This window comes from Dermochelys coriacea, chromosome 1, assembly GCF_009764565.3.
Source record: "Dermochelys coriacea isolate rDerCor1 chromosome 1, rDerCor1.pri.v4, whole genome shotgun sequence".
In the NCBI taxonomy this organism is placed as follows: Eukaryota; Metazoa; Chordata; order Testudines; family Dermochelyidae; genus Dermochelys; species Dermochelys coriacea.
In genome coordinates this window covers 16287234-16313867 of record NC_050068.2, presented here as the reverse complement: position 1 = coordinate 16313867, position 26634 = coordinate 16287234, and the positions used below count along the sequence as shown (strand labels likewise).

The 26634-nt window shown below is 43.4% G+C and overlaps 1 protein-coding gene across 3 annotated transcripts in view; it reads left to right on the top strand.

The window, feature by feature from the left end:
• TENM4 (teneurin transmembrane protein 4) overlaps positions 1–26634 on the top strand; it is a 1775651-nt gene that overhangs the window by 1329795 nt on the left and 419222 nt on the right. For all 3 annotated transcript variants that reach the window (XM_043504093.1, XM_038368402.2, XM_043504094.1), the window contains 2 exons: positions 651–938; positions 15622–15891. In XM_043504093.1, coding sequence (XP_043360028.1) covers positions 716–938; positions 15622–15891 — 493 coding nt within the window. In that variant the 5' untranslated portion in view covers positions 651–715. The remainder of the gene's footprint in view (positions 1–650; positions 939–15621; positions 15892–26634) is intronic.

Genomic DNA, 26634 nt, shown 5'->3' with positions numbered 1-26634 from the left:
TTTATAGAATAGACCTGACGGAGGACTAGGGAAAGGACCGTTACCTAGATACCAACAAAATACACATTGTTTCATTTTTATGTATGTAATAGTAAGCTGAGAGCTGGTGACATGGACCAAACTGACAGCCTGGACTCTGAATTAGAATGTCCACAGAGCAAGTATATCAGGAAGCTTCTACTAGCAGGGCAGTGTGCCGGAAGCGAATTTTCAGAGCTTAAGTGCTCGATGCTTTCTGAAAATTAGGCTCCTGTAAGGGGTTTAGAAGTGGGCTGCACTAAAAACGAGGCACCCAAAATTGCTGATCACTTTTGAAAATCTCAACCACGTTCACATTTGAAACATACTAGTGCTAGGAACAAATGGTTGGTTTTTAAAAAGTATTTATTTATTTATTTTATTGCTGTGCCTAGCAGCAGTTCTTTTAGTAATTGCCATTATAAACAAGAGGTACAAGGCATGGTTTGGGACACAGATAACTGATACTTTCCTTTTATCAGTAGTAGTTATAAGTGGATTCCCAGTGGTCCATTAGATACTCTTTCCTTTGCATATTGTGAGACTGAATAAAAAGCTGAAACTAAAAAAACCAACCCTTCGCTGTCTAATGGGATGAACTCAGGTCACCTCTCTTTTATACTCTCTTTCAGATTATTCCAATCTGATCACCACAAAACACTGTTACCTTAATGTTGAAGACGCAGACAAAAGTGCCATGGATGTGAAAGAGAGAAAACCATACCGATCTCTGACCAGGCGCCGTGACACCGAGCGACGCTACACTAGCTCCTCGGCGGAGAGCGAAGACAGCAAAATACCGCAAAAGTCCTACAGCTCCAGTGAGACTCTGAAGGCTTACGATCAAGACTCCAGGCTGACCTACAGCAATCGGGTCAAAGACATGGTGCACCAGGAGGCTGATGAATTCTGCCGAACGGGTAAGTGCATTTCATCAGGTGCAGCTGTAAGCAGTGAGTTAATCAACTGTATGCTGAGGTCCAGAGGTAGGTGAGGGAATAACTCAAAGCTATAAAGGGTTCTGAGACATGCACAGAGGAATGCCTTTAAGACATTGCACAGAGCTATGAGAGAAAACACTAGAGGAAGATCAACGTGGCTTTGTTGGAAGGAAAGTCTCTGCCTATGGTATGCATAGGTAATGACATCCCTGGACAGTGTGGTGGCAGTGACTGAACCTGGGACCTCTTGAGCATAAGCATCTATTCCCTGAACTGAAAGACCAGGTTCAGTAGCATGGAAGGAGTAGCGTAAACATCTTTACAAGCTCTAGCCATTAGAGGGAGACAAAGAGCCATATTGTGTGAGCATGGGTTGCACATAGATACTACACAATCAACCATGGAGCCCAGACAGTCTTAGGTTGGAAGAAACAGGGTTTTTTGTCAATCCAGGAAAGTGTGAAATGGGCAGCTAAAGTGAAATGGAACATGCAGTAGTGCAAATGATGAACAGAAAGATTGACATAGGCTGCTGTTAGTACACCCTGCACTATGTATAACTCAGGCTACGTTGTAGTCATTGGTATTTCTAGTAAAAGTCATGGGTAGGTCATGGGCAGTAAACAAAAATTCATGGCCCGTGACCTGTTCATGACTTTTACTATATACCCCTGACTAAAACTTGGGGAGGCAGGTGGCAGATCGGGAGGGTAACCCTGGGGGCGCCGTAGGTGCTGGGGATGGGGGGGGTGTGCCACAGGTGCTGGGGGCATGGCCCGGGGGGGGAACCGCAGGTGCTCAGGGGAGAGGAGAGTGCGGGTGCTGCAGGGGTTGGGGGGTAGGTGGGCTAGGGCAGCTCCTGTACGGGCAAAAGAAAGACCTGTTAGGTTATCAAATCTGTTCTACAGGTAGATATAGCTAAACTGAGTCAAAATGATGTTAAGTGACCTGCATAAGGTTACAGAGGCAGGGACAGATCCTAGGAGTCCAGACTCCTACTTGCCTTCTCTAACCATTAGAGCACACTGCACCTACGGATTTTGTCATTCTTCTTCGAGTGCTTGCTCATGTTCATTCCCTGTTAGGTGTGTGTGCACCATTGCTGGAGAGTTTTCCCTCAGTGGTATCCATTGGGCTGGCTCTAGCGCCCTTTGGTGCTGCACTCTTATGCAGCGGTATAAGGGGTGCTGCCAACCTTGCACCCTCTCAGTTCCTTCTTACCGCGTATCAAGGTTCCTTCCCCACTTTGAACTCTAGGGTACAGATGTGGGGACCTGCATAAAAGACCCCCTAGGCTTATTCTTACCAGCTGCGGTTAAAACTTCCCCAAGGTACAAACTTTGCCTTGTCCTTGAACCCTATGCTTCCACCAACAAGCATTTTAAACAAAGAACAGGAAAAGAGCCCACTTGGAGACATCTTCCCCCAAAGTATCCCCCCAAGCCCTACACCCCCTTTCCTGGGGAAGGCTTGATAAGAATCCTCACCAATTTGTACAGGTGAACACAGACCCAAACCCTTGGATCTTAAGAACAATGAAAAATCAATCAGGTTCTTAAAAGAAGAATTTTAATTAAAGAAAAGGTAAATGAATCACATCTGTAAAATCAGGATAGTAAATACCTTACAGGGTAATCAGATTCGAAACATAGAGAGTCCCTCTAGGCAAAACCTTAAGTTACAAAAAGACACAAAAACAGGAATATACATTCCGTCCAGCAGAGCTTATTTTACCAGCCATTAAACAAAAGGAAATCTAACGCATGTCTAGCTAGATTACTTACTAACTTAACAGGAGTTGTAAGGCTGCATTCCTGATCTGTTCCCAGCAAAAGCATCACACAGACAGACAAACCCTTTGTCCCCTCCCCCCCCGCTCCAGATGTGAAAGTATCTTGTCCCCTCATTGGTCATTTTGGGTCAGGTGCTAGCGAGTTATCTTAGCTTCTTAACCCTTTACAGATGAAAGGGATTTGCCTCTGGCCAGGAGGGATTTTATAGCACTGTATACAGAAAGGTGGTTACCCTTCCCTTTATATTTATGACACCGCCCATGATGGTTGCTGGAGCAACAACTCTTGCTTCGGCAAGGCTTTTTTCAGTGGTTTCTTCTCTGTATCCCAGTTTATTAGTCTTAGTTTAATTGAAGTGTAAATATTGTAAACAATACTAGTATAGATACTTAGAACCCCTCCTTTATCATTGAGGGACTCCCTTTGCCCCTTGGGCCAGGCATACTCCCCCCACACACAGTCCCCGGGCTTCAAACCTTGTGCCCCTGTGGCACTGCAGTTGTCTGAAGTGTCTGGGAGTGCTGTCAGCTTTGTCAGGACTTTAAGCATCATACAAAGAAATATTGAGAGGCTAGACTGAGGGTTATCCTAATGGAAGATGCTCTTAGACTGGATTCAAAGCCAAGCCGCTCAGATTCGGCATCAAGCACTTTGACCTCAGTGCAAAGTGCTCTTCTGACACCGCGCATATCCAGGCACCATTTTCCATGTCCAGTACTGAGAAGAAACATTAAAAAGAGGGCACTCACTGGTGCCGAAGAAAGGCAAGCAAGGGGGAAGCAGTAGAGTGCAACCCGCGTCAGGCCACTCCTCCACCCCCAGTCCCATGGTGGCACCATCAACTTTGACCAGAATGTTGAGTCCAGTGCACGACCCCCCGCTGATGCTAGAAAGTCATTGTGGCACCAGTGGAATCACGATGCCTTCAATCTTGGAAACCTCTGCAGTGGCCAGGGACTTATTATTGCTCCCAGTACCACCGACTCCTATGAGACAACTGTTGGCTCCAACCAGCACGAGCAGGAGAGAGCATTGTGCTCCGAGTTCCTTCCCCGCAACTGGACCTTCAATACCTTCCAGGGGCAAGCCCCCATGTTTTCTTCTAGGAGATTGTCCCCAGTCCAGCACCTCTACCCAGACCATTGACAATAATCGTTGGAAGTGTGGGGTACTGCTCCCCTGTGATCACCTCAGGAAGATTCTTCATCTGAGTCCAAGGTGGAGCTCTACACTCATCCAAAGAAGACTGGTGGACAGTGACCTATGCAATGGCCATTCTGGAATCCATTCTCCTGGTACTGAGCTCATCTTCTCACCAGTCATACTTGGTTGCTTCTGAGAGGAGGGCCCCTGCACCGCTCCACTCGGCACTGGACTTTGATTCCAGTACCGAACCTGGTACCAATACACAGGACATGAACCCCAGAGAGGTACATGAGGCTGAAGAAGAGGAAGAAGCCCCTTCTCCAGTGCAGGCCTCTTCCTCTCCTGGCCTCCATCACCCCCTCCCTGGATCCAGGGGACTGGTATGCTGCCTTCCACTTGATGGATGCTTACTTTCACATTTCCATCTTCCTTGGCCACAGAAGATTCCTCAGGTTCATAGTAAACCAGACTCATTACCAATTCACCATTCTCCCTTTCAGCCTATCTGCAGCCCCCAGGTTTTTACTAAATGCATAGCGGTGGTAGCAACCTTTATCTTAAAGTGAGGCATTCAAATCTACCCGTATCTCAACAACTGGCTGATCAAGAGTTGCTCAGAGGCCCAAGTAAAGAACGACATCAGATCCAAGCCACCTTCCAAGCCCTGAGCCAGTTGATAAATGAACATAAGTCAACTCTCATTCAGTACAGAGAATAGAGTTTATCGGGGCAGTGTTCTACTTGACCCATGTCAGAGTCTTCCTTCCAGAGGCTCGATTCCAGACAATGTCGGGCCTGAGATCCAAGACCATAGTCCACCCAGTCACAACAACCCGCGTTTTCCTCAAGTTCCTGGGACACATGGCTATGTGCACTTGCATGGTCTGGCATGCAAGGCTGCATCTCAGGCCCCTGCAGATGTGGTTAGCTTCAGTGTACTCACCGAACAGACGCCACTTGGACTCAGTACTTGCTGTTCCAGCCACAATCCTTGCCTCCCTCTACTGGTGGAAGGACCCCCAGTCAGCAGTGGCGGGCATTCCCTTTGTCACCCCCCCAGCAGTCAGTGTCCCTAGTGTTGGATGCTTCACTCCTAGGTTGGGGAGCCCACCTTGATTGCCTCAGAACACTGGGCCTATGGTCCCAGGAAGAGCTTTCCTTGCATATAAACATCAGGGAGATCAGTGCTGTCAGCTTAGCTTGCCAAGTGTTTCTTCCCCAGTTCACAGGCAAAGTAGTGCAAGCACTGACAGACAAAATCAACAAGCAGGGAGGACTGTGCTCCTCTGCCCTGTGTCATGAGGCCATCTGTCTAGAGGACTTCTGCATGAAGCACTAGATCCACGTCGAGACTTCTCATCTTCTGGGAGCCCAGAACACCCTGGCAGATCACCTCAGCAGATCTTTCTTCTTTCAGCACGAGTGCTCCTTTCACCCAGAGGTCTCCAGGTTCATCTTCTGAAGGTGGGGCTCTCCCCAAGTAGATCTGTTTGTAACCAAGCAGAACAGGAAATGTCATCAGTTTTGCTCACTGCATAGGCACAAGCTGGGCTCCCTTTTCGATGTCATCCTGCTTCCATGGATTGTACTCCTATTCTATGCATTTCCTCCAGTTCCTCTGGTACACAAGGTCCTTCTAAAAATCAAATGGAACAAGGCAAGAGTTATTCTTATAGCCCTGGCGTGGCCATGCCAACACTGGTTCGTCATGCTGCTAGATTTATCAGTAGCACCCTCGGTAGCACACCAGAATTCCTTGCTTCTACACTGCCCGGAACCGCTCTCAGAAGATCATTGCCATTTACTCCACCCAAACCTCAGCTCCCTTCACCTGACCGCATGGAAGCTCCATGGCTGAACCCAGAGGAACAAGCCTGTTTAGAGCAAGTTCAACAGGTCTTGCTGAGTAGTAAGAAACTGTCCACTACGGCTATCTACCTCGCCAATTGGAAGCTTTCTCAATATCGTCGTCCCAACAAGGCCTTTCTCTGACTCGATCTTCCCTTCAGTCTATTCTGGACTACTTGTTCCACCTAAAACAACAAGGTCTGGTCCTCACATCTATCAAGGTGCATCTAGCAGCAATTTTGGCCTTCCACCCACCAGAGGGTGATAGGTCAATTTTCTCTCATGAGATGACAACCCACTTTCTTAAGGGGTTAGAGAGACTTTGTCCTCAGGTTCGCAAACTGATTCCCCCGTGGGATTTGAATTTGATCCTATCCAAACTCACAGGCTCTCCCTTTGAGCCTCTGATATTGTGTCTTCTGCTCTTTTTCTTCTGCAAGGTTGCCTTCCTGATAGCGATTACCTCAGCCAGAAGAGTCCCTGAACTCAGGGCACTTACATCAGAACCCTTGTACATGGTGTTCTTCAAGGACAAGATTAAACTGTGCCCCACTCTGCCCTTCCTGCCAAAGTGGTCTTGCACTTCCATGGCAACCAAGACACTTTCTTGCCAGTCTTCTTCACGAAGCCACACCAGAATTCAGAAGAGCGGCGACTTCACTCATCGGATGTTAGGCATGCCCTCGCCTTTTACATTGAGAGGACTAAATCGTTTTGCAGATCCACACAACTCTTTGTTTCAATAGTAGAGAGGATAAAAGGCCTACTGGATAACCTCCTGTATTCAAGCATGCTACGAGCAGACAAATGTCCCACTACCTGCCATCTTGACCACTCATTCCACAAGAGCTCAAGTCTCTTCAGCAGCATTTCTGGCCCAGGTTCGTCAGTGCATATCTTCTCATCCCACTACGTCATTACCCAGCAGACTCGAGATGACACCAGGTTGGGGCAAGGAATGTTGCAGCACTTGTATCCATGAACTCTGAGTCCATCTAATGTGGAATGGACATGACCAAAGAAGAAAAAACAGTTACTGACCTTCCGTAACTGTTGTTCTTCGAGATGTCTATTCCACAACCCACCCTCCTACTGCTCTGTCAGAGTTATCCTGCAAGAAGGAACTGAGAGGGTGCAGGGCTGGCAGCACTGCTTATACTGGCACATAAGCGGGCACCAGAGGGCACTAGAGTGGGCCTGATGGACACCACCAAGGGACAAATCTCTGGCAATGGTTCACACAGCATATACACACCTAACGTGGTATGGACATGAACAACGCATCTCGAAGAACAATAGTTACAGAAGGTCAGTAACCGTTTTTTTTTTTTAAATAATTTTCTTTCTTTTCCTCTGTGCTTGAAATTTCCTATCTCCTTAACTCTATGGCCTAGCTAATGATAAAAATTAGCCCATAGATTTTATGGCCGGATTTTCAGTTGGTTAAATCAGTATAATTCTATTGACTTTGGTGGAGCTTCACTGATTTACACTAGCTGAAGACCTCGCTGTGTTAGCTTGTGACATTTTTGCTTGATTCAAGTAAGGCAAAGTGATTTTTTTCTAGAGCTGGACAAGGAGGCAGAGAGGAGGGAAACATTTCAAACTGACCAAATAAATTCAGGAAATAAACTAGTCAACATTTAAATGGTTTTACCCAGCGTGAGTGTGCCAAGAAAGCAAACAGCGCAAGTCAGCATAGCAAAAAATAGACCAGACCTGAATAAAAAAGTTTTAGATATTTATTATCTTCCTTTTATTGACTTGAGTTCTCCCAGTTTAAAAGGCTATATTGAGCATAGAATATGAAAATCGATGTGTCTCATGCTGTTTATTGCAAATAAATTTGATTTTCAGTTAATTGTAGCAGTCATTTTTCATAATTTATGAGTTGCTGTTGCTGGAGAGCATCAATCAAGCTGCTCATTGATGTGTTTGAGGTTGTTGAGTGTGAATTGTTACAGGAGGGAGGGGGACTTGTGATCATTGGTAAGAGGACTAAAATCTGCAATGTGGGGGCAAAAAAAAAAAAGGCTCAACTGTCTGGTGAACTGTAGAGTGTAGGCCTAATCCTTACTCTGGGGTCTGGACCAAAGGCAGAGCTGGTGGGGTGGAGAGGGGAGATGCAGTTACATCTGTTATATCAGTCAATTCAAGTTCACTTGCTGCTGAGGCGGTGGAACGGGAGTGCATGTTCTCCGGTATGATAGCACAGCAGTAGTATCTGGAATAATTTATCACAGGCTTGTCCTGTGCTCTCTGAGCTGGCTCGCAAGCTTTGGTGGCGAATATGAGCCATGAGTATCCCTGCCTGTCAACTCTGTCAGAAAGAAAAGGAGTACTTGTGGCACCTTAGAGACTAACAAATTTATTAGAGCATAAGCTTTCGTGAGCTACAGCTCACTTCATCGGATGCATTTGGTGGAAAAAACAGAGGAGAGATTTATATACACACACACAGAGAACATGAAACAATGGGTTTATCATACACACTGTAAGGAGAGTGATCACTTAAGATAAGCCATCACCAACAGCAGGGGGGGGAAGGAGGAAAACCTTTCATGGTGACAAGCAGGTAGGCTAATTCCAGCAGTTAACAAGAATATCTGAGGAACAGTGGGGGGTGGGGTGGGAGGGAGAAATACCATGGGGAAATAGTTTTACTTTGTGTAATGACTCATCCATTCCCAGTCTCTATTCAAGCCTAAGTTAATTGTATCCAGTTTGCAAATTAATTCCAATTCAGCAGTCGCTCGTGGAGTCTGTTTTTGAAGCTTTTTTGTTGAAGTATAGCCACTCTTAGGTCTGTGATCGAGTGACCAGAGAGATTGAAGTGTTCTCCAACTGGTTTTTGAATGTTATAATTCTTGACGTCTGATTTGTGTCCATTCATTCTTTTACGTAGAGACTGTCCAGTTTGGCCAATGTACATGGCAGAGGGGCATTGCTGGCACATGATGGCATATATCACATTGGTAGATGCGCAGGTGAACGAGCCTCTGATAGTGTGGCTGATGTGATTAGGCCCTATGATGGTATCCCCTGAATAGATATGTGGACAGAGTTGGCAACGGGCTTTGTTGCAAGGATAGGTTCCTGGGTTAGTGGTTCTGTTGTGTGGTGTGTGGTTGCTGGTGAGTATTTGCTTCAGATTGGGGGGCTGTCTGTAAGCAAGGACTGGTCTGTCTCCCAAGATCTGAGAGAGCGATGGCTCGTCCTTCAGGATAGGTTGTAGATCCTTGATGATGCGTTGGAGAGGTTTTAGTTGGGGGCTGAAGGTGATGGCTAGTGGCGTTCTGTTGTTTTCTTTGTTGGGCCTGTCCTGTAGTAGGTGACTTCTGGGTACTCTTCTGGCTCTGTCAATCTGTTTCTTCACTTCAGCAGGTGGGTATTGTAGTTGTAGGAATGCATGATAGAGATCTTGTAGGTGTTTGTCTCTGTCTGAGGGGTTGGAGCAAATGCGGTTATATCGTAGCGCTTGGCTGTAGACAATGGATCGAGTGGTATGATCTGGATGAAAGCTAGAGGCATGTAGGTAGGAATAGCGGTCAGTAGGTTTCCGATATAGGGTGGTGTTTATGTGACCATCGCTTATTAGCACCGTAGCATCCAGGAAGTTTCCATCCCACCATCAACCTCAGCCTGGACCAGTCCACACAAGAGATCCACTTCCTGGATGCTACGGTGCTAATAAGCGATGGTCACATAAACACCACCCTATATCGGAAACCTACTGACCGCTATTCCTACCTACATGCCTCTAGCTTTCATCCAGATCATACCACTCGATCCATTGTCTACAGCCAAGCGCTACGATATAACCGCATTTGCTCCAACCCCTCAGACAGAGACAAACACCTACAAGATCTCTATCATGCATTCCTACAACTACAATACCCACCTGCTGAAGTGAAGAAACAGATTGACAGAGCCAGAAGAGTACCCAGAAGTCACCTACTACAGGACAGGCCCAACAAAGAAAACAACAGAACGCCACTAGCCATCACCTTCAGCCCCCAACTAAAACCTCTCCAACGCATCATCAAGGATCTACAACCTATCCTGAAGGACGAGCCATCGCTCTCTCAGATCTTGGGAGACAGACCAGTCCTTGCTTACAGACAGCCCCCCAATCTGAAGCAAATACTCACCAGCAACCACACACCACACAACAGAACCACTAACCCAGGAACCTATCCTTGCAACAAAGCCCGTTGCCAACTCTGTCCACATATCTATTCAGGGGATACCATCATAGGGCCTAATCACATCAGCCACACTATCAGAGGCTCGTTCACCTGCGCATCTACCAATGTGATATATGCCATCATGTGCCAGCAATGCCCCTCTGCCATGTACATTGGCCAAACTGGACAGTCTCTACGTAAAAGAATGAATGGACACAAATCAGACGTCAAGAATTATAACATTCAAAAACCAGTTGGAGAACACTTCAATCTCTCTGGTCACTCGATTACAGACCTAAGAGTGGCTATACTTCAACAAAAAAGCTTCAAAAACAGACTCCAACGAGAGACTGCTGAATTGGAATTAATTTGCAAACTGGATACAATTAATTTAGGCTTGAATAGAGACTGGGAATGGATGAGTCATTACACAAAGTAAAACTATTTCCCCATGGTATTTCTCCCCCCCACCCCACCCCCCACTGTTCCTCTGATATTCTTGTTAACTGCTGGAATTAGCCTACCTGCTTGTCACCATGGAAGGTTTTCCTCCTTTCCCCCCCCTGCTGTTGGTGATGGCTTATCTTAAGTGATCACTCTCCTTACAGTGTGTATGATAAACCCATTGTTTCATGTTCTCTGTGTGTGTGTATATAAATCTCTCCTCTGTTTTTTCCACCAAATGCATCCGATGAAGTGAGCTGTAGCTCACGAAAGCTTATGCTCTAATAAATTTGTTAGTCTCTAAGGTGCCACAAGTACTCCTTTTCTTTTTGCGAATACAGACTAACAGGGCTGCTACTCTGAAATCTGTCAGAAAGCTTAATCTATTTTAGTTAGGTGTGAAGTTCACAAACAGTTTATGTACTCTGACCATTCCAGACCATAGTGCCTCAACCAGCTGAACCACAGTTAGTTTCTTCTCACTGAAAAGTTTTTTCTCTGCTTTTATTTGGAGCAGATGTCAAGTTTGTTGGTCTATCACTCTATCTCCTTCTGTGCATCCTCCTTCCTTCCCTTTTTCCACTGTGAGCTCCATAGCTAACTGAATTAAGCAGGTGTTTCCCTATTAGGAGAAAAAACAAAATGCCAGCTGCCTGTAGTTAGTGGATCATTCACTGTACAGAGGTTATTGCAGGAGAGAGTACCTGCTAGAAGGGGTCTTTTGTTGGGCTAGCTCAGCTGTAACCCACAAAAGCCAGACTATAGCTTAGAACAGTGCTGTTAGTTGTGTTGGCCAGTTTTGCATAACATCAACAAATGGAAACTTGAGGGAAATCACAAGCTTAAACATGGCTTTATAGTAGGGATGGGAGCAAAACTCAGCCCTGGATCCAAAGTCAAGGTCCAGAGTGGTACTTGATATCTCTCTAATGAGCAGAACCAAATACACCTGAACATAATGTTTCACAGTCCAGCCCGAGACACAACTGTCTCTAGGTTAATGTGTTCAAATTCATATCATTGGAGAAACAAATAGGAGCTGAGAACTCCCATGTGAACAGGGATCTGCAACCTGAGTTTAGATATGGGGTTTTGGTCTTAGCCCCTTTTGATAATAAAAAATAATGAGACAGGTTTTTCTGCCCCAATAAAATTTGGTGGCTGTAGTAATTAGAACCATCTTAGATTTATTACAGAACTTCTGATAGTGCTTTTCTAGGTTAGTGTACAAACTATGTCCAGTGAGAGTTTGAAGTCATCAAAGGTACATTACACTGCAAAAAACCCAAACAAACCTGGCAACAAGGCCCAAAGCCTGGATCAACTGATTTGGGCTCACGGGACTTGCACTACAGGGCTAAAAAGAGCAGTGTAGATGTTTCTGTTTGGGCTGAAGTTTGGGCTCTGAAACCTGGCAAAGCGGGAGTGTCTCAAAACCTGGGCTTCAGCCTGAGCAGGGATGTCTACGCTATTTTTAGCTCTGTAACCTGAGCCCCAGGAGCCCAAGTCAGACAATTTGGGCTGTGAGACTCACCGTTGCAGGGTTGTTGGGGCTTTTTTGGCAGTGTAGACATTGTGATGCTGGCAGATCAGGTGCCAGCTCATGCCAGAGCCGCAGGCCAATTGTCTTGTGTATTAGTATAGATCAAAGTGATTGTCAAAGGTATGTGAATGTATTTGGTGTTAAAGCTTCTTGGAAACGAGCGGAATGGTACTTGCATTGTTTTCAATTGTCTGTATCCTATTATAATGTAGTAGCAAACATTTACATTGTGTGTAGCCCTGTAATTAAATAATCCATCCAATGAGAAAGAAGCCTGGTGGAATGCAAATGAAGAACTTTAACAGAAAAGTGCTAATTTCATAGGAAGCGATCATTGTATGTGTTGATCGCTGGTCAAAGACTAAAAATGCATTCCTCGCTCCATCATCAAAAGAAAAGCCCACATGGGTAGTGACACTGTCAGCTTGTTTTCTGTGAGAAGAAGTGATAAGTGTGGATTCAAGGAAAGATGCTGTATCTCTGGACTGTTTGGACTCTTACAGAGGAGTAAAAAGAAAAGGAGTACTTGTGGCGCCTTAGAGCTTAGATGCATCCGATGAAGTGAGCTGTAGCTCACGAAAGCTTATGCTCTAATAAATTTTTTAGTCTCTAAGGTGCCACAAGTACTCCTTTTCTTTTTGCGAATACAGACTAACACGGCTGCTACTCTGAAACCTTACAGAGGAGTGTACCAGAAGCAAAGCAGTGATCCCCAGAGACAATATGGGTACCCTGAAAAGATGTTTTGGGAAACTGGCTGTTTATTACATCGCTGCCACCATTTGGAATTACAAACAGTGACTCACCTGTGCATGTTTTTTACCTGCTTTAACCTCTCAATAACCCTCATTCTTTTTTCATAGCTAATAAATCTTTAGTTAGTGTATTATAGAATTGGCTGTCAGTTTTGTCTTTGGTGTAAGATCCAGAGTACCATTGATCTGAGGTAAGTGGCTGGTCTCTTGGGACTGGGAGCAACCTGATGTGTTGTGATTTTTTTTTGTTTAAGTGACCATTATCACAAAATTCAGTTTGTCTGGGTGGCAAGATAGGCTGGAGTGTCTAAGGGGACTGGCCGTGATTCCATGGTAAGACTGTTATAATGATCCAAGAGTTCACATTTGTCACTGGCTTGGTGAAATCTAAGTATAGAACACACCACGACCTTGTGGTATTTGCCCTGTTTTCTGACAGTCTGCCATGAGGTAGACACTCGCAGTCATGAGCCACTCCAGAGAGCGTGACACATGTATCCCAAGAGTTCAGCTAAGCAGAGAGGTCAGGATTGACCTCCACAAGAATCACTTTGCCTACAACTGAAGTCTAACCATCTCTGAGGTGAAACATGGTAGCTGTATAACAGTGCATAGCAACAGGATATGAGGACTGCCATATCCAAGTGAATACAAGGGAAGTTAATTAGGCAGAATATAATTACCCAAGTTGGAGTTTGGCCAAGACATCGGGTCTAATGCCCCCTACTGGTCCAAAACATTCCTTTAATCCATCAAATTGTGGCATACTGTAGAGCAAAGGCAGGGGTGCATTATGTCAGCTAAATGCACAGTTCAGATAAAGCCATTCACAGGATGCCAAAGTCTTTTAAAGTCTTTGAATGCTGAAAAAAGAGAATGTAAATTAATAAAAAAATGTGGATTAGAATGGAGCCAGTAATTGCTCCACTAATTGCTCTCCCCAGCTTTTCAGCACAACTTTCTGAACAGAGTGCTAATAACTGAATCCCCATTCACACTGCCTGGGACTGATTATGAAGCTCTGCAGGTAACTAGACATGAACTCAGGAGTCATTTTCAGGTTATATTTTTAGCCAGCAAAACAATTGCATCTATTTGCAGCCCAATAACCTCTGCTGTGATTCTGTCAGAGTGAATAAACTAAGCTGGGTTGAGAGTGGTTAGCATTTGGAGGTGAGACCTCCTAAGGAAACCTAGGTCCCACAAGATGTGGTTTCAGTGAGTCAAGGGGTGGCACACTCACCTCTGAGTCAGCGCTGAATCAGTGCTCCAGGAATATTTGACAGTGTTGGATCATATGGAAAATAAAATCCTAACCATTGCTGATCAGTAAATGTCCCATGTTACTTTTCCCAAGAGCAGGTGTGTTCTGGTCAAAATCTGTTTGGAGTGATTATATTTTGTCTCTCTTAACCGCCCTCTTCCCCCCCTTTACTTTTAAACTGGATAAATCCGGTTTAGGCACTATTGTCTACTATTCAAAGGTAGGGGACAAAGAGGCAGGAATTTTATCACTATGTCGCCTTGGGAAAGTCATCTAACCTGTCTGTTGTTATCCTTATCTGTAAAATGGGATAATAATACTCAGCTATCTCTCAAGGGTTAACTTAACTGATATTTGTAAAGTACATGGTAAGGCACTGTATAAATGCTGGGTAGGATTTTTCTGTAGTTCTGCTGTGTGCTGCTAAGCAGTTGTTGTTCTTTGTGTATGGCTACTTCACTCATTTGCTGGCTCGTTCACTGAGGATGAGGTTTCCTGATGCATGAGGATGTGAACACTATTTATTTATACCTTTGCAATACTTTGTACTACTGCGGTGAACATTGTTCCCATTTTGCAGATGGGAAAACTGAGGCACAGAGAGAGGTTAAGTAACTTATCTGATGTCACACTGGAAGGCTGTAATACAGCCAGGAAGCAAACCACATCTTCCAATTCCCAGTCTTGTGCTTTAACCACAAGACCATTAACATTTTCCAGCTCTTCTTGGGGAAAGGTGGACTAGTTGCCATTTATTTTTAAAAGTAAATGACAAAATCAGCTATTTACAGGTGAGTTAGTAAAGATTCCAAGAAATTGAAGATAAAAGAAATCAGTTACAAGAAATGCCAGAACCACAAGAAAGAGTATGAAAAATAGCTGGTGTGTTTGTTTCATAACTATTCAAAATAAATTACAGGCGAGATGGTGGAGACGTGTGTTTTGTTCACTAGCACAGAAAATCAACTATTCATTATACTGCGGTGTACAGAGTAATATGTTAGGGCTAATAACAGGAGTCTCATCACTTGTTGAGTGACACTGCTTATAGTTAATATCTTCTCAGTGTTTTTCAAACACATAGTACTGTTCAAATGCCTCATTGAATCCTCACAATATCTGAAGTGGGAGGCAAGGCATATCATCACCATTCTTCAAATGGTAAAGCTGGGGTAGAAGAGTTAAGGCTCTCATTTTCAAAAGTGGCCACTTTGGGTGCCTTAATTGCTGGCTGGCTGACTTGAGACGCCTCAGGCCTGGTTTTCAATGGGAGTTGCAGGTGCTTACCACCTCTGACAATCAAGACCAAAGTGCCTCAGCTCACGCATCCTATATTAGAAGCAAGATTTGAACATTGGGGCCTAAGTTGCTTGCCGAAGGCCACGCAGCAAGTCACTGTTAGGTAAGGGATTAGAACTCAGGAGTTGCTGTCTCCTGCTCTTGTGCTGAGAGCGCTCGACTATAGAATCATAGAAAAGTAGGGCTGGAAGGGACCTCAGTAGCTCATCTAGTCTAGACCCTTGCGCTGAGGCAGGACTAAGTATTATCTAGACAATCCCTGATGGGTTTGTATAACCTGTTCTTACGAACCTATACCATCTGCTTATCCACTAATCATTGAATGCTGGACAGAAGAAATATTCCAATTTGATCAAAATCCACAATTCCGTGTTCTCTCCTAGGAGCCAACTTCTCTTTGCGAGAGCTGGGCCTCGACGACGCCATGACCACACAAGGGACTTTATACAGGACTGATATAGGGCTGCCTCACTGCGGCTACTCCATGAGCGCTGGCTCAGATGCTGACACTGAGGCAGATGCCGTCATGTCGCCGGAGCACCCTGTGAGGCTCTGGGGACGCAATACCAAGTCAGGCCGCAGCTCCTGTCTCTCAAGCCGAGCCAACTCCAACCTCACGCTCACCGATACGGAACACGAAAACACTGAAACTGGTAAGTGACAACTCCAGATCGGCCTTCACAAACGCCACTCTTCATTGTCCAATTTTAATCTGCCTTGATTTTTGATCCGACCAGGAGAAGGGAGGAAAATGCTCTTAATCATCCCAGGGTGTGGCCTTTTGCTTTGCCATGCAAAATATTCATTAATGAACTGCTCGAGAGGCTCCTACTTATTCATCACAGAACTGGAGATCAGTAAGTGGCTGTGTAATACCCTATCTGCTCTTCATAGGAGCATTTCAGACAAAAAGCATTGAAATCTCCCCTCCCTCCATGCTTATCTCTTGTGCAGATTTCTGGGCCGATAGTTTTCCTCCCTTCCTGTCTGGTTCCTTGACAGTAGCTGGTTTATGTAAATAGGCTGTCTGTTGTCTGATGGAAGCAACTGTGAAATATTTTTAGAGACCTTTCCTTTGTGGGAACTCAAAGCTGAAGGTCACGAATTTTTTTTTAATCTTTGTAGCCTTCTCTCCCAAACTGCAGAGACTCCTGTAGGCTTGGCTGGTATAGGAGCCTTTTGTTCAGCAGTTCTGCTAGTCCATGTGGGAAGGAGAGAGAATTTTTATAGAATTGTGGTTTGACCCTAGTGTTCACACAACCCCTATGCCTTTGCACCTTTAATTTAATTACTGCGTCTTAATATAGCTGCTGTCTGCTAGCCCCTCTGGAGGTTGGACTCAGCAAAGAAGGCTGACATGAAGTGACTGCATTGTTTGTTCTCTTTTTGCTTCTTGATACGAGTATTGTAGTGACAAATTATGATAATTTTTACTTGGGAAGTCAAGACAGGGAAAGACATACACCACCCACATGATTTTCTGTTTAATTCCAACAAAATTACAGCTGAGGCCTATTAAGGTTTTGTTAAGTGATAATGATATATGTTAGACAAGGCTCAAAGATAACAACCCTCTGTTAATGGGATAAAGGAACGGTTTGATAAGTTTTTTTATTATCTTTACAGTACTTTTTTACTCCTTAAGTGCTCCATTCTCAGCAGGGTCACACCCATTAGGGCAGGCAAGCTTTTTCAATGGAGTGGCAAAATCAGCAGTTTTAGTTCCAGCCTTGGGCTGTGTTGTCTAGTGTTTTGCTAAGTGACCTGTGGAACTGTTGGGTGACTTATGGGATCTTGACTTTGGACACCCTGTTAGGTCTTTTTTCATAAACCAAACCAAACCCTTAAATCCCAATTCCATTCTTTTGTAGTCCGGTCCTTATACTGCATCCCTCACCACGGTATCTGAGCAGTTGTAATCCTGTCCTTTAGCTTTCTCTTTTACTTATGCCCACTAAGAAAACCAAACCACCGAGGTTTAGTCTTTTTCACAGAAAGGGCGGAGGAACTACATTAGCCTCCTAGAGTGTTTTTCAGCAAAACATCATTAAAAAATTGATCCAGGCTTCCATAATGTGATCTCTATTGATGCAAATGCAACTTTGCACATCCAAATCACTTGCATGTGAAATTGTTACACATTAGCACTGGTGCCCGAAATTGATAGGATTTACAGTCACATATGTCTGTATACATATCTACCAGACCACTCCCATTACCATGCTATCTGCAGGCCTAAAAGAACACAACTGAGTTATGTGCATGTGCATTCCGTCGCTTGTTTGTTCAAATCAAGTGGAACATTTTCGCTTGTATCTCTAATGCTGCAGTTGCAGAGATGGAAGCCTGCTTGAGGCCACTTTAAAAGTTTGTTCTAGAAAATATGAAGGTTGCTGGTTTTTCTTCTTTGGCAACTGGACTTCTATATCCTAAACTATCAAGCAGGCTATTTTGAGAAACCCCAGATTTATGGGAGAAATGTTTTAGAGGACATGAGATGTGTACAGCAACATAATGCAATGACTCAGTTTACAGGATACGTTTATTAGTCAATATTAATTGTTGACATTATTGATAAAAACTATAGCCTTTAGCTGAACTCAATATGGAGCTTTATGAAGCTGGCATGAATAGCAAGTTTTATGGGGTTCATTAAAACCAGTTTTTCCATTGCAGGTTAATGTCAGCAATTTTTATGTTCATTAATTATCCAACAGAAATACGCAATATTGATGTCTAATGTTTGTAAATCCCAAGCCTTCTGGGCAGGTTTATAGTTAGGCCATAACTGTGTTTTTGCAAAATGAAATATTTGATTCTTCACATTCAGAAGCAGGTTTGCACAAGTGCCAGTGGCCTTGAGGAGAAGGCTTACTTTGGTTAGTAACTACCGCCAGAATCCATCCTCTTGGCTGTGGGAAGACAGCTGCAATGGTGTTGGTTATGTGATATGTGTATAATAGTCACACAACGATCTGCGCAGGCAACAGGCATGAAAAACCATGAGATGCCATGACTCCGCTGGTCCCAGTCTTTTCAGGCAGGCGAGTGCATTTGCTAGACTAAGTGCTTATCTTTGCTGCAAAGTTAACTCAAGTTATAACTCAGCTGTTGCCTCGAACTTGAGACCCGTCCATGCACAAAACCCTTAGCTCAAGCGGTGGTTCTTTTAACTCAGATTGGCTGGCCAGTCAGGTGTATAGGCTACAGCTTGAGTTAGCCACTTGCTAACTACTAACACAATCGGTTTCTGCTGTTAACCCAGTCATCAGTGCAGCTCCAGTGTTATTTTATAGCGTGGCTGCTCTCACTCGGGAGGAATTAACTACTAAAGGGTAGAGAACTTGAATTATCTCTGCTGTGAAGACCTAGCCTAAGGCTTTGGCTTTACAAGTCAGTAACTTACTTATCCCTGTCTCCTGCAGCATCTTCCTAGCTTAGTGATGTACCAGCCTTTCCACTGCTGTCTGCCTCAATTCCATAGGATGTCCTATAACTCCGTTGGTTTGAATCCAGGAGTTGGGCATCCTGTGAAAGACTAGGGTTTTGAGCAGTTAAAGCTCCCCTGCAGGTTCGAACCCTCGCAATGTAGGTGTGGGCAGTGTTGGCGTACCACGGGTCACCCCAGAGGATCGATCTTGAGTTCATCAGTCAGGTCAGTATGAGAGCTGTAGTGGAATCTGTGGCCCTGATCCAACAAAGCACTAATACAGCTCATGGTTAATGTTAAACGTGTGACTAGTCCCAGTCCTGGAGATGAAGGGACACTGTTTCGCTGGGTAGCAATGGAAAAAGCGTGAAGTGTCTGTATGGATTCCCTTCCCACTAGGTGGAAACCACTTCCTGGGGATAGAGTTTACTGTTTTCTACAGCGCATTCTGAGCAGGATTACGCTACAACTGGCTGATAACATTTTAAAAGAGGTCTATGTGAAAGGGGAGTTCCATCCTATTTTAAAAGCAACAGACATTTTTTTCAGCTTCTGGCTGTTGAAAAGAAGTCCAGGTAAATAAATATGGTGGGTGGTTTTTTTTTGTTTTTTTTTGTTTTTTTTACTATTAGGATTTAGTTTTGGCTCTGTGTTATTCTGTAGCAAGGTACACACGTGGTTAAACATGAGATAGAGAGAGCGCGAGAGAGCTCTTCTTCATTAGCAGTACTAGTCAGCGCTGATTAATGTCGTACATGTGCAGAATGGAGCTGACGTTTCTCTCTGCGATCATCTCCTCTGGGGAACGGTGTGGGCGCAGCATTAGGAGGCCAGAAGGAGCTCACAGGCAGGATGAGTAACATCAGATGACTCAGAATGGTTCAACATCGGCAGATACTATACAGAACCAACTGCTCAATTATGATATAGTCTCCAAAGGAATTATGATGTGCTGGGGAAGAGGTACAGTGTAATTATCTTATAAAGAAAAGGAGGACTTGTGGCACCTTAGAGACTAACAAATTTATTTGAGCATAAGCTTTCGTGAGCTACAGCTCACTTCATCGGATACATTCAGTGGAAAATACAGTGGGGAGATTTATATACAAAGAGAACATGAAACAATGGGTGTTACCATACACACTGTAACGAGATTTCAGAGTAGCAGCCGTGTTAGTCTGTATTCGCAAAAAGAAAAGGAGTACTTGTGGCACCTTAGAGACTAACAAATTTATTAGAGCATAAGCTTTCGTGAGCTACAGCTCACTTCATCGGATGCATTTGGTGGAAAAAACAGAGGAGAGATTTATATACACACACACACACACACACACATACATACACACATAACACACATAACATTCAAAAACCAGTTGGAGAACACTTCAATCTCTCTGGTCACTGGATCACAGACCTAAGAGTGGCTATACTTCAACAAAAAAGCTTCAAAAACAGACTCCAAGGAGAGACTGCTGAATTGGAATTAATTTGCAAACTGGATACAATTAACTTAGGCTTGAATAGAGACTGGGAATGGATGAGTCATTACACAAAGTAAAACTATTTCCCCATGAAGAAAAGGAGTACTTGTGGCACCTTAGAGACTAACAAATTTATTAGAGCATAAGCTTTCGTGAGCTACAGCTCACTTCATCGGATGCATTTGGTGGAAAAAACAGAGTAGAGATTTATATACACACACACAGAGAACATGAAACAATGGGTTTATCATACACACTGTAAGGAGAGTGATCACTTAAGATAAGCCATCACCAACAGCAGGGGGGGGAAGGAGGAAAACCTTTCATGGTGACAAGCAGGTAGGCTAATTCCAGCAGTTAACAAGAATATCAGAGGAACAGTGGGGGGTGGGGTGGGGTGGGGGGGAGAAATACCATGGGGAAATAGTTTACTTTGTGTAATGACTCATCCATTCCCAGTCTCTATTCAAGCCTAAGTTAATTGTATCCAGTTTGCAAATTAATTCCAATTCAGCAGTCTCTCGTTGGAGTCTGTTTTTGAAGCTTTTTTGTTGAAGTATAGCCACTCTTAGGTCTGTGATCGAGTGACCAGAGAGATTGAAGTGTTCTCCAACTGGTTTTTGAATGTTATAATTCTTGACGTCTGATTTGTGTCCATTCATTCTTTTACGTAGAGACTGTCCAGTTTGGCCAATGTACATGGCAGAGGGGCATTGCTGGCACATGATGGCATATATCACATTGGTAGATGCGCAGATTTCCCCATGGTATTTCTCCCCCCCACCCCACCCCACCCCCCACTGTTCCTCTGATATTCTTGTTAACTGCTGGAATTAGCCTACCTGCTTGTCACCATGAAAGGTTTTCCTCCTTCCCCCCCCTGCTGTTGGTGATGGCTTATCTTAAGTGATCACTCTCCTTACAGTGTGTATGATAAACCCATTGTTTCATGTTCTCTGTGTGTGTGTATATAAATCTCTACTCTGTTTTTTCCACCAAATGCATCCGATGAAGTGAGCTGTAGCTCACGAAAGCTTATGCTCTAATAAATTTGTTAGTCTCTAAGGTGCCACAAGTACTCCTTTTCTTTTTGAGAATACAGACTAACACGGCTGCTACTCTGAAACCTGTGATTATTTCCCCATGGTATTTCTCCCTCCCACCCCACCCCCCACTGTTCCTCTGATATTCTTGTTAACTGCTGGAATTAGCCTACCTGCTTGTCACCATGAAAGGTTTTCCTCCTTCCCCCCCCTGCTGTTGGTGATGGCTTATCTTAAGTGATCACTCTCCTTACAGTGTGTATGATAAACCCATTGTTTCATGTTCTCTGTGTGTGTGTGTATATAAATCTCTCCTCTGTTTTTTCCACCAAATGCATCCGATGAAGTGAGCTGTAGCTCACGAAAGCTTATGCTCTAATAAATTTGTTAGTCTCTAAGGTGCCACAAGTACTCCTTTTCTTTTTACTGTAACGAGAGTGATCACTTAAGGTGAGCTATTACCAGCTGGAGAGTGGGGGAGGGGAGGGGGAATCTTTTGTAGCGATAATCAAGGTGGGGCATTTCCAGCAGCTGACAAGAACGTCTGAGGAACAGTGGGGGTGAGGGGGGCATAAACATGCGGAAATAGTTTTACTTTGTGTAATGACCCATCCACTCCCCATCTCTATTCAAGCCCAAGTTAATTGTATCCAGTTTGCAAATTAATCCCAATTCAGCAGTCTCTCGTTGGAGTCTGTTTTTGAAGTTTTTTTGTTGAAGTATATGCCATCATGTGCCAGCAATGCCCCTCTGCCATGTACATTGGTCAAACTGGACAGTCTCTACTTAAAAGAATAAATGGACATAAATCAGACGTCAAGAATTATAACATTCAAAAACTAGTTGGAGAACACTTCAGTCTCTCTGGTCACTCGATTACAGACCTAAAAGTGGCAATACTTCAACAAAAAAACTTCAAAAACAGACTCCAACGAGAGACTGCTGAATTGGAATTAATTTGCAAACTGGATACAATTAACTTAGGCTTGAATAGAGACTGGGAGTGGATGTGTCATTACACAAAGTAAATCTATTTCCCCATGTTTATCCCCTTCCCCCCGTTCCTCAGACGTTCTTTGACAGGTTTTAGAGTAGCAGCCATGTTAGTCTGTATTCGCAAAAAGAAAAGGAGTACGTGTAGCACCTTAGAGACTAACAAATTTATTTAAGCATAAGCTTTCATGACTGAATGCATCGGATGAAGTGAGCTGTAGCTCACAAAAGTTTATGCTCAAATAAATTTGTTAGTCTCTAAAGTGCCACAAGTCCTCCTTTTCTTTTTGTGAATACAGACTAACACGGCTGCTACTCTGAAACCTGTAAGTATCTTGTCTGTCTGACTTGGAGAATGGCACAAATAAAAATCTTAGATTCAGTCACCCTTGAACTTGGGAGGATTTCAGATCCAGATCCATAATTTGTGTCCTGGAACCATGGCTATGTAATTGTGCTTTATTGCAGAAACCCATGCATGAAACCAGTGCGATTTTTTTTTTCCTCTTTAAAAAAACTGCATGTGAATTATTTGTTCACCAAAGGGGCCAGAATAACACCATTGGAGCTCAGTCCTAAATTTAACCATTGAATGGATCCAGTATGATCAGTGTAGTGCAGCATTCCTCTTACACCGCCCCTATAGAGTGCCAGTTCTGTTGAGGAAGGGTAGTTGAATCTCAACATTCATTTAGCTTTTGGCTCCACTAGTGAAATTGCTGATTAGTGTCAAATGTGGTGATATGGACACTTACTCTTTGGTGACAAGATTAAGAATACTGATTCATGCCACGCAGATGTTCCAATACCTTTTCGATAGAAATTCATTTTCTTTCAGTCATAACTCTATTGGGTTACATTTAAATAAACTTTGCGAAGCTCTCATGAAGATTGGCCAGGCAAGGAGCAATTCTGCTCTCCCAGCCTTACTAGGATGATGATGGTGAAAAAACAAATGATATTTTGCTTTCCCATCAAAACAGATGGCTCACTCTATTTGAATATGTGAGTAAAATTTTGCAAAACTGAGTTTTACTGGAAATTGGGAGGTGAAAAGTTTAAATATCCCCATTATCAGTTCCTTGAGCTATCCAGTGCCCTAACCTCTACTCGTTTAATTAATCCAAGAGATTGCTTGGCAAAGTAGGAATCAGTATAGTTTTTGCTAGTGAGAAAGGCTGATAAATGCAGGGGAAAACTTCACTGACAAAATAGTTAAAGACTAGCCTTTGAATTGAAAGAAAATAATCACAGGTTTCAGAGTAGCAGCCGTGTTAGTCTGTATTCGCAAAAAGAAAAGGAGTACTTGTGGCACCTTAAAGACTAACAAATTTATTAGAGCATAAGCTTTCGTGAGCTACAGCTCACTTCATCGGATGCATTTGGTGGAAAAAACAGAGGAGAGATTTATATACACACACACAGAGAACATGAAACAATGGGTTTATCATACACACTGTAAGGAGAGTGATCACTTAAGATAAGCCATCACCAACAGCAGGGGGGGGAAGGAGGAAAACCTTTCATGGTGACAAGCAGGTAGGCTAATTCCAGCAGTTAACAAGAATATCAGAGGAACAGTGGGGGGTGGGGTCGGAGGGAGAAATACCATGGGGAAATAGTTTTACTTTGTGTAATGACTCATCCATTCCCAGTCTCTATTCAAGAATTATAACATTCAAAAACCAGTTGGAGAACACTTCAATCTCTCTGGTCACTCGATCACAGACCTAAGAGTGGCTATACTTCAACAAAAAAGCTTCAAAAACAGACTCCAACGAGAGACTGCTGAATTGGAATTAATTTGCAAACTGGATACAATTAACTTAGGCTTGAATAGAGACTGGGAATGGATGAGTCATTACACAAAGTAAAACTATTTCCCCATGGTATTTCTCCCTCCGACCCCACCCCCCACTGTTCCTCTGATATTCTTGTTAACTGCTGGAATTAGCCTACCTGCTTGTCACCATGAAAGGTTTTCCTCCTTCCCCCCCCTGCTGTTGGTGATGGCTTATCTTAAGTGATCACTCTCCTTACAGTGTGTATGATAAACCCATTGTTTCATGTTCTCTGTGTGTGTGTATATAAATCTCTCCTCTGTTTTTTCCACCAAATGCATCCGATGAAGTGAGCTGTAGCTCACGAAAGCTTATGCTCTAATAAATTTGTTAGTCTTTAAGGTGCCACAAGTACTCCTTTTCTTTTTAAAGAAAATAATGAAATTGTGTATGACTCCTGGGTATTTAAATAAGACTCATAACTACATCTTTTATTTAGTCATTAGGGGTCTGTTCCAATGTCCACTGAAGTCAGTGAGAAGACTCCTATTGACTTCAATGGGCTTTGAATCTGGTCGTAGATAATTTGGAGATATCTAAAGTGTTTTTGGGCAACAGCCAGAATGCCAGCTTGAGGAAAATTCCAGTATCTTTGGTTAAATATGCTACACAGTCTTATTTACCACCACCAGGTTTCCTGTACGTTTCTGTTCCTTTATGAGATCAGAAAGTTGTCATGATGATCAAACCACACACATCAAAATCTCATCTGCTTTTTGCAAACATTTTCTCTTTAGAGCTACATTACAACAGCTAAGGTAACCTATGTCAAATTGTGCTTTTTTTTGTGGGTTTTTCTCATTCCTTGCAGTGGTCTGTTATCCATCCATCCGATGTAGTCCATAAATACCAACAGTGGCTATATCCTTGATCCACATCTTCTAAATCATTCTGTATCTCTGAGGGGGGATAATTTTTTTTCAGATTTTGTGTGTGTGTCCATTTCCTTGTTTCCCAAATCATGTTGACTCAGTTCACTGGCCCAAAATACAATTCAATACATTAGTATAATTAGCAGCATCAGAATTACTGTGTAATCTTAGCATTACAGATTATTTCTTAATACCCTTGTTGATTATCAGTGGTGACTTTTCTTTTTATTACCAAGTTTTGCTGACTAATTTCCTTTTAGGCTTCATTCACTCTGTTGTTAATATATTACTCTGATTGCAGCAACATCATCTTCTTTTCAGAATTAAATAATGCATTCTAAAGTACTTTCAGTAAATGAGTGTATGCCTCAGATATGTTTACTCTCATTTTCAAATGGCGTAGGCAAAAATGTGATACTCAGAGTAGGGAGATTTCTAAAAGATCTAAAAAAATCTTTCTTCAAAACAAAAATACCCTATAGTTTCTCATACTTTTCCTATACCTTTTGAGTAGATAGAGACAAGAATAAATCAGAATTATGTAGGCAAGATTAGAGGCTTGCTGGCTGTCATTCATCCCTTGGTTCACCTAGCAATGACGTGATATTAATTAGACATCTCAGCTCGAAATTAAAACTGGCCAAAAGCCAGATAAAAGATAAATTGTATAAGATAGCAGGGAATATAGGAGAATTGGAGAAACAAATGGCCTGATTCAAAACTCATTGAAATCACTGGGAGTCACTGAGTTCAGTGAGATTTGGACCAGGTATAAAGGATCCTTCTCCTACATCCTCTGATACTAGCCCAGGAAATAAAGATTTCAAGAGCAGTTACCAATTCTAATAGTCTATTGGGACTACCTACATACTGCAGTCTATAAATAGGGGAGATGCCGCCATTCTCTCAATCCTTGAGGCTACTGATACTCTCATGAAGTGCACTCTGTCTTGAAGGAGACTTTAATTACATAAGCCTCCCAAATGCCATCTTATCCACTGGAAAATGGTTCCTTTAAAGGCTGTCACACCCTCTCTGTTATTTTTGATCCAACTTTGTAGTTGCTGAAGTCATATAAGATAAATCCCTCATGCGTCCTTTGTGCCTCTCTCGTGTTTTTATTTTTTCTTCCCCTTTCTCAGTATTAGAATCTAGGCACAAGATAGGAGGAGAGTAGATACCTCTTGAAAGATGAAAATGTGTGGAACTGTCTTAGGCTTTGTCTAAACTACGAAATTAGGTCGAATTTATAGAAGTCAGTTTTGTAGAAAGCGTTTTTATACAGTCGATTGTGTGTGTCCCCACACAAATGCTCTAAATGCATGTAGTCGGCGGAGTGTGTCCACAGTACCGAGACAACCGTCGACTTCCAGAGCATTGCATTGTGGGTAGCTATCCCACAATTCCTGCAGTCTCAGCCGCCCATCTGAATTCTGGGTAGAAATCCCATTGCCTGATGGGGCTAAAACATTGTCACAGGTGGTTCTGGGAACATATCGTCAAGCCCGCCTTCCTTCCCTCCCTCCCTCCGTGAAAGCAAAGGCAGACAATCGTTTTGCACCTTTTTTCTTGAGACGCCATACCACAGCAACCATAGAGCCCACTCAGCTCACTGTCACCGTACGTCTCCTGGGTGCTGGCAGACACGGTACTGCATTACTACACAGCAACAGTTTATTGCCTTTTGGCAGCAGACAGTGCAGTATGACTGGTAGCCGTCGTCGACATAGTCCAGG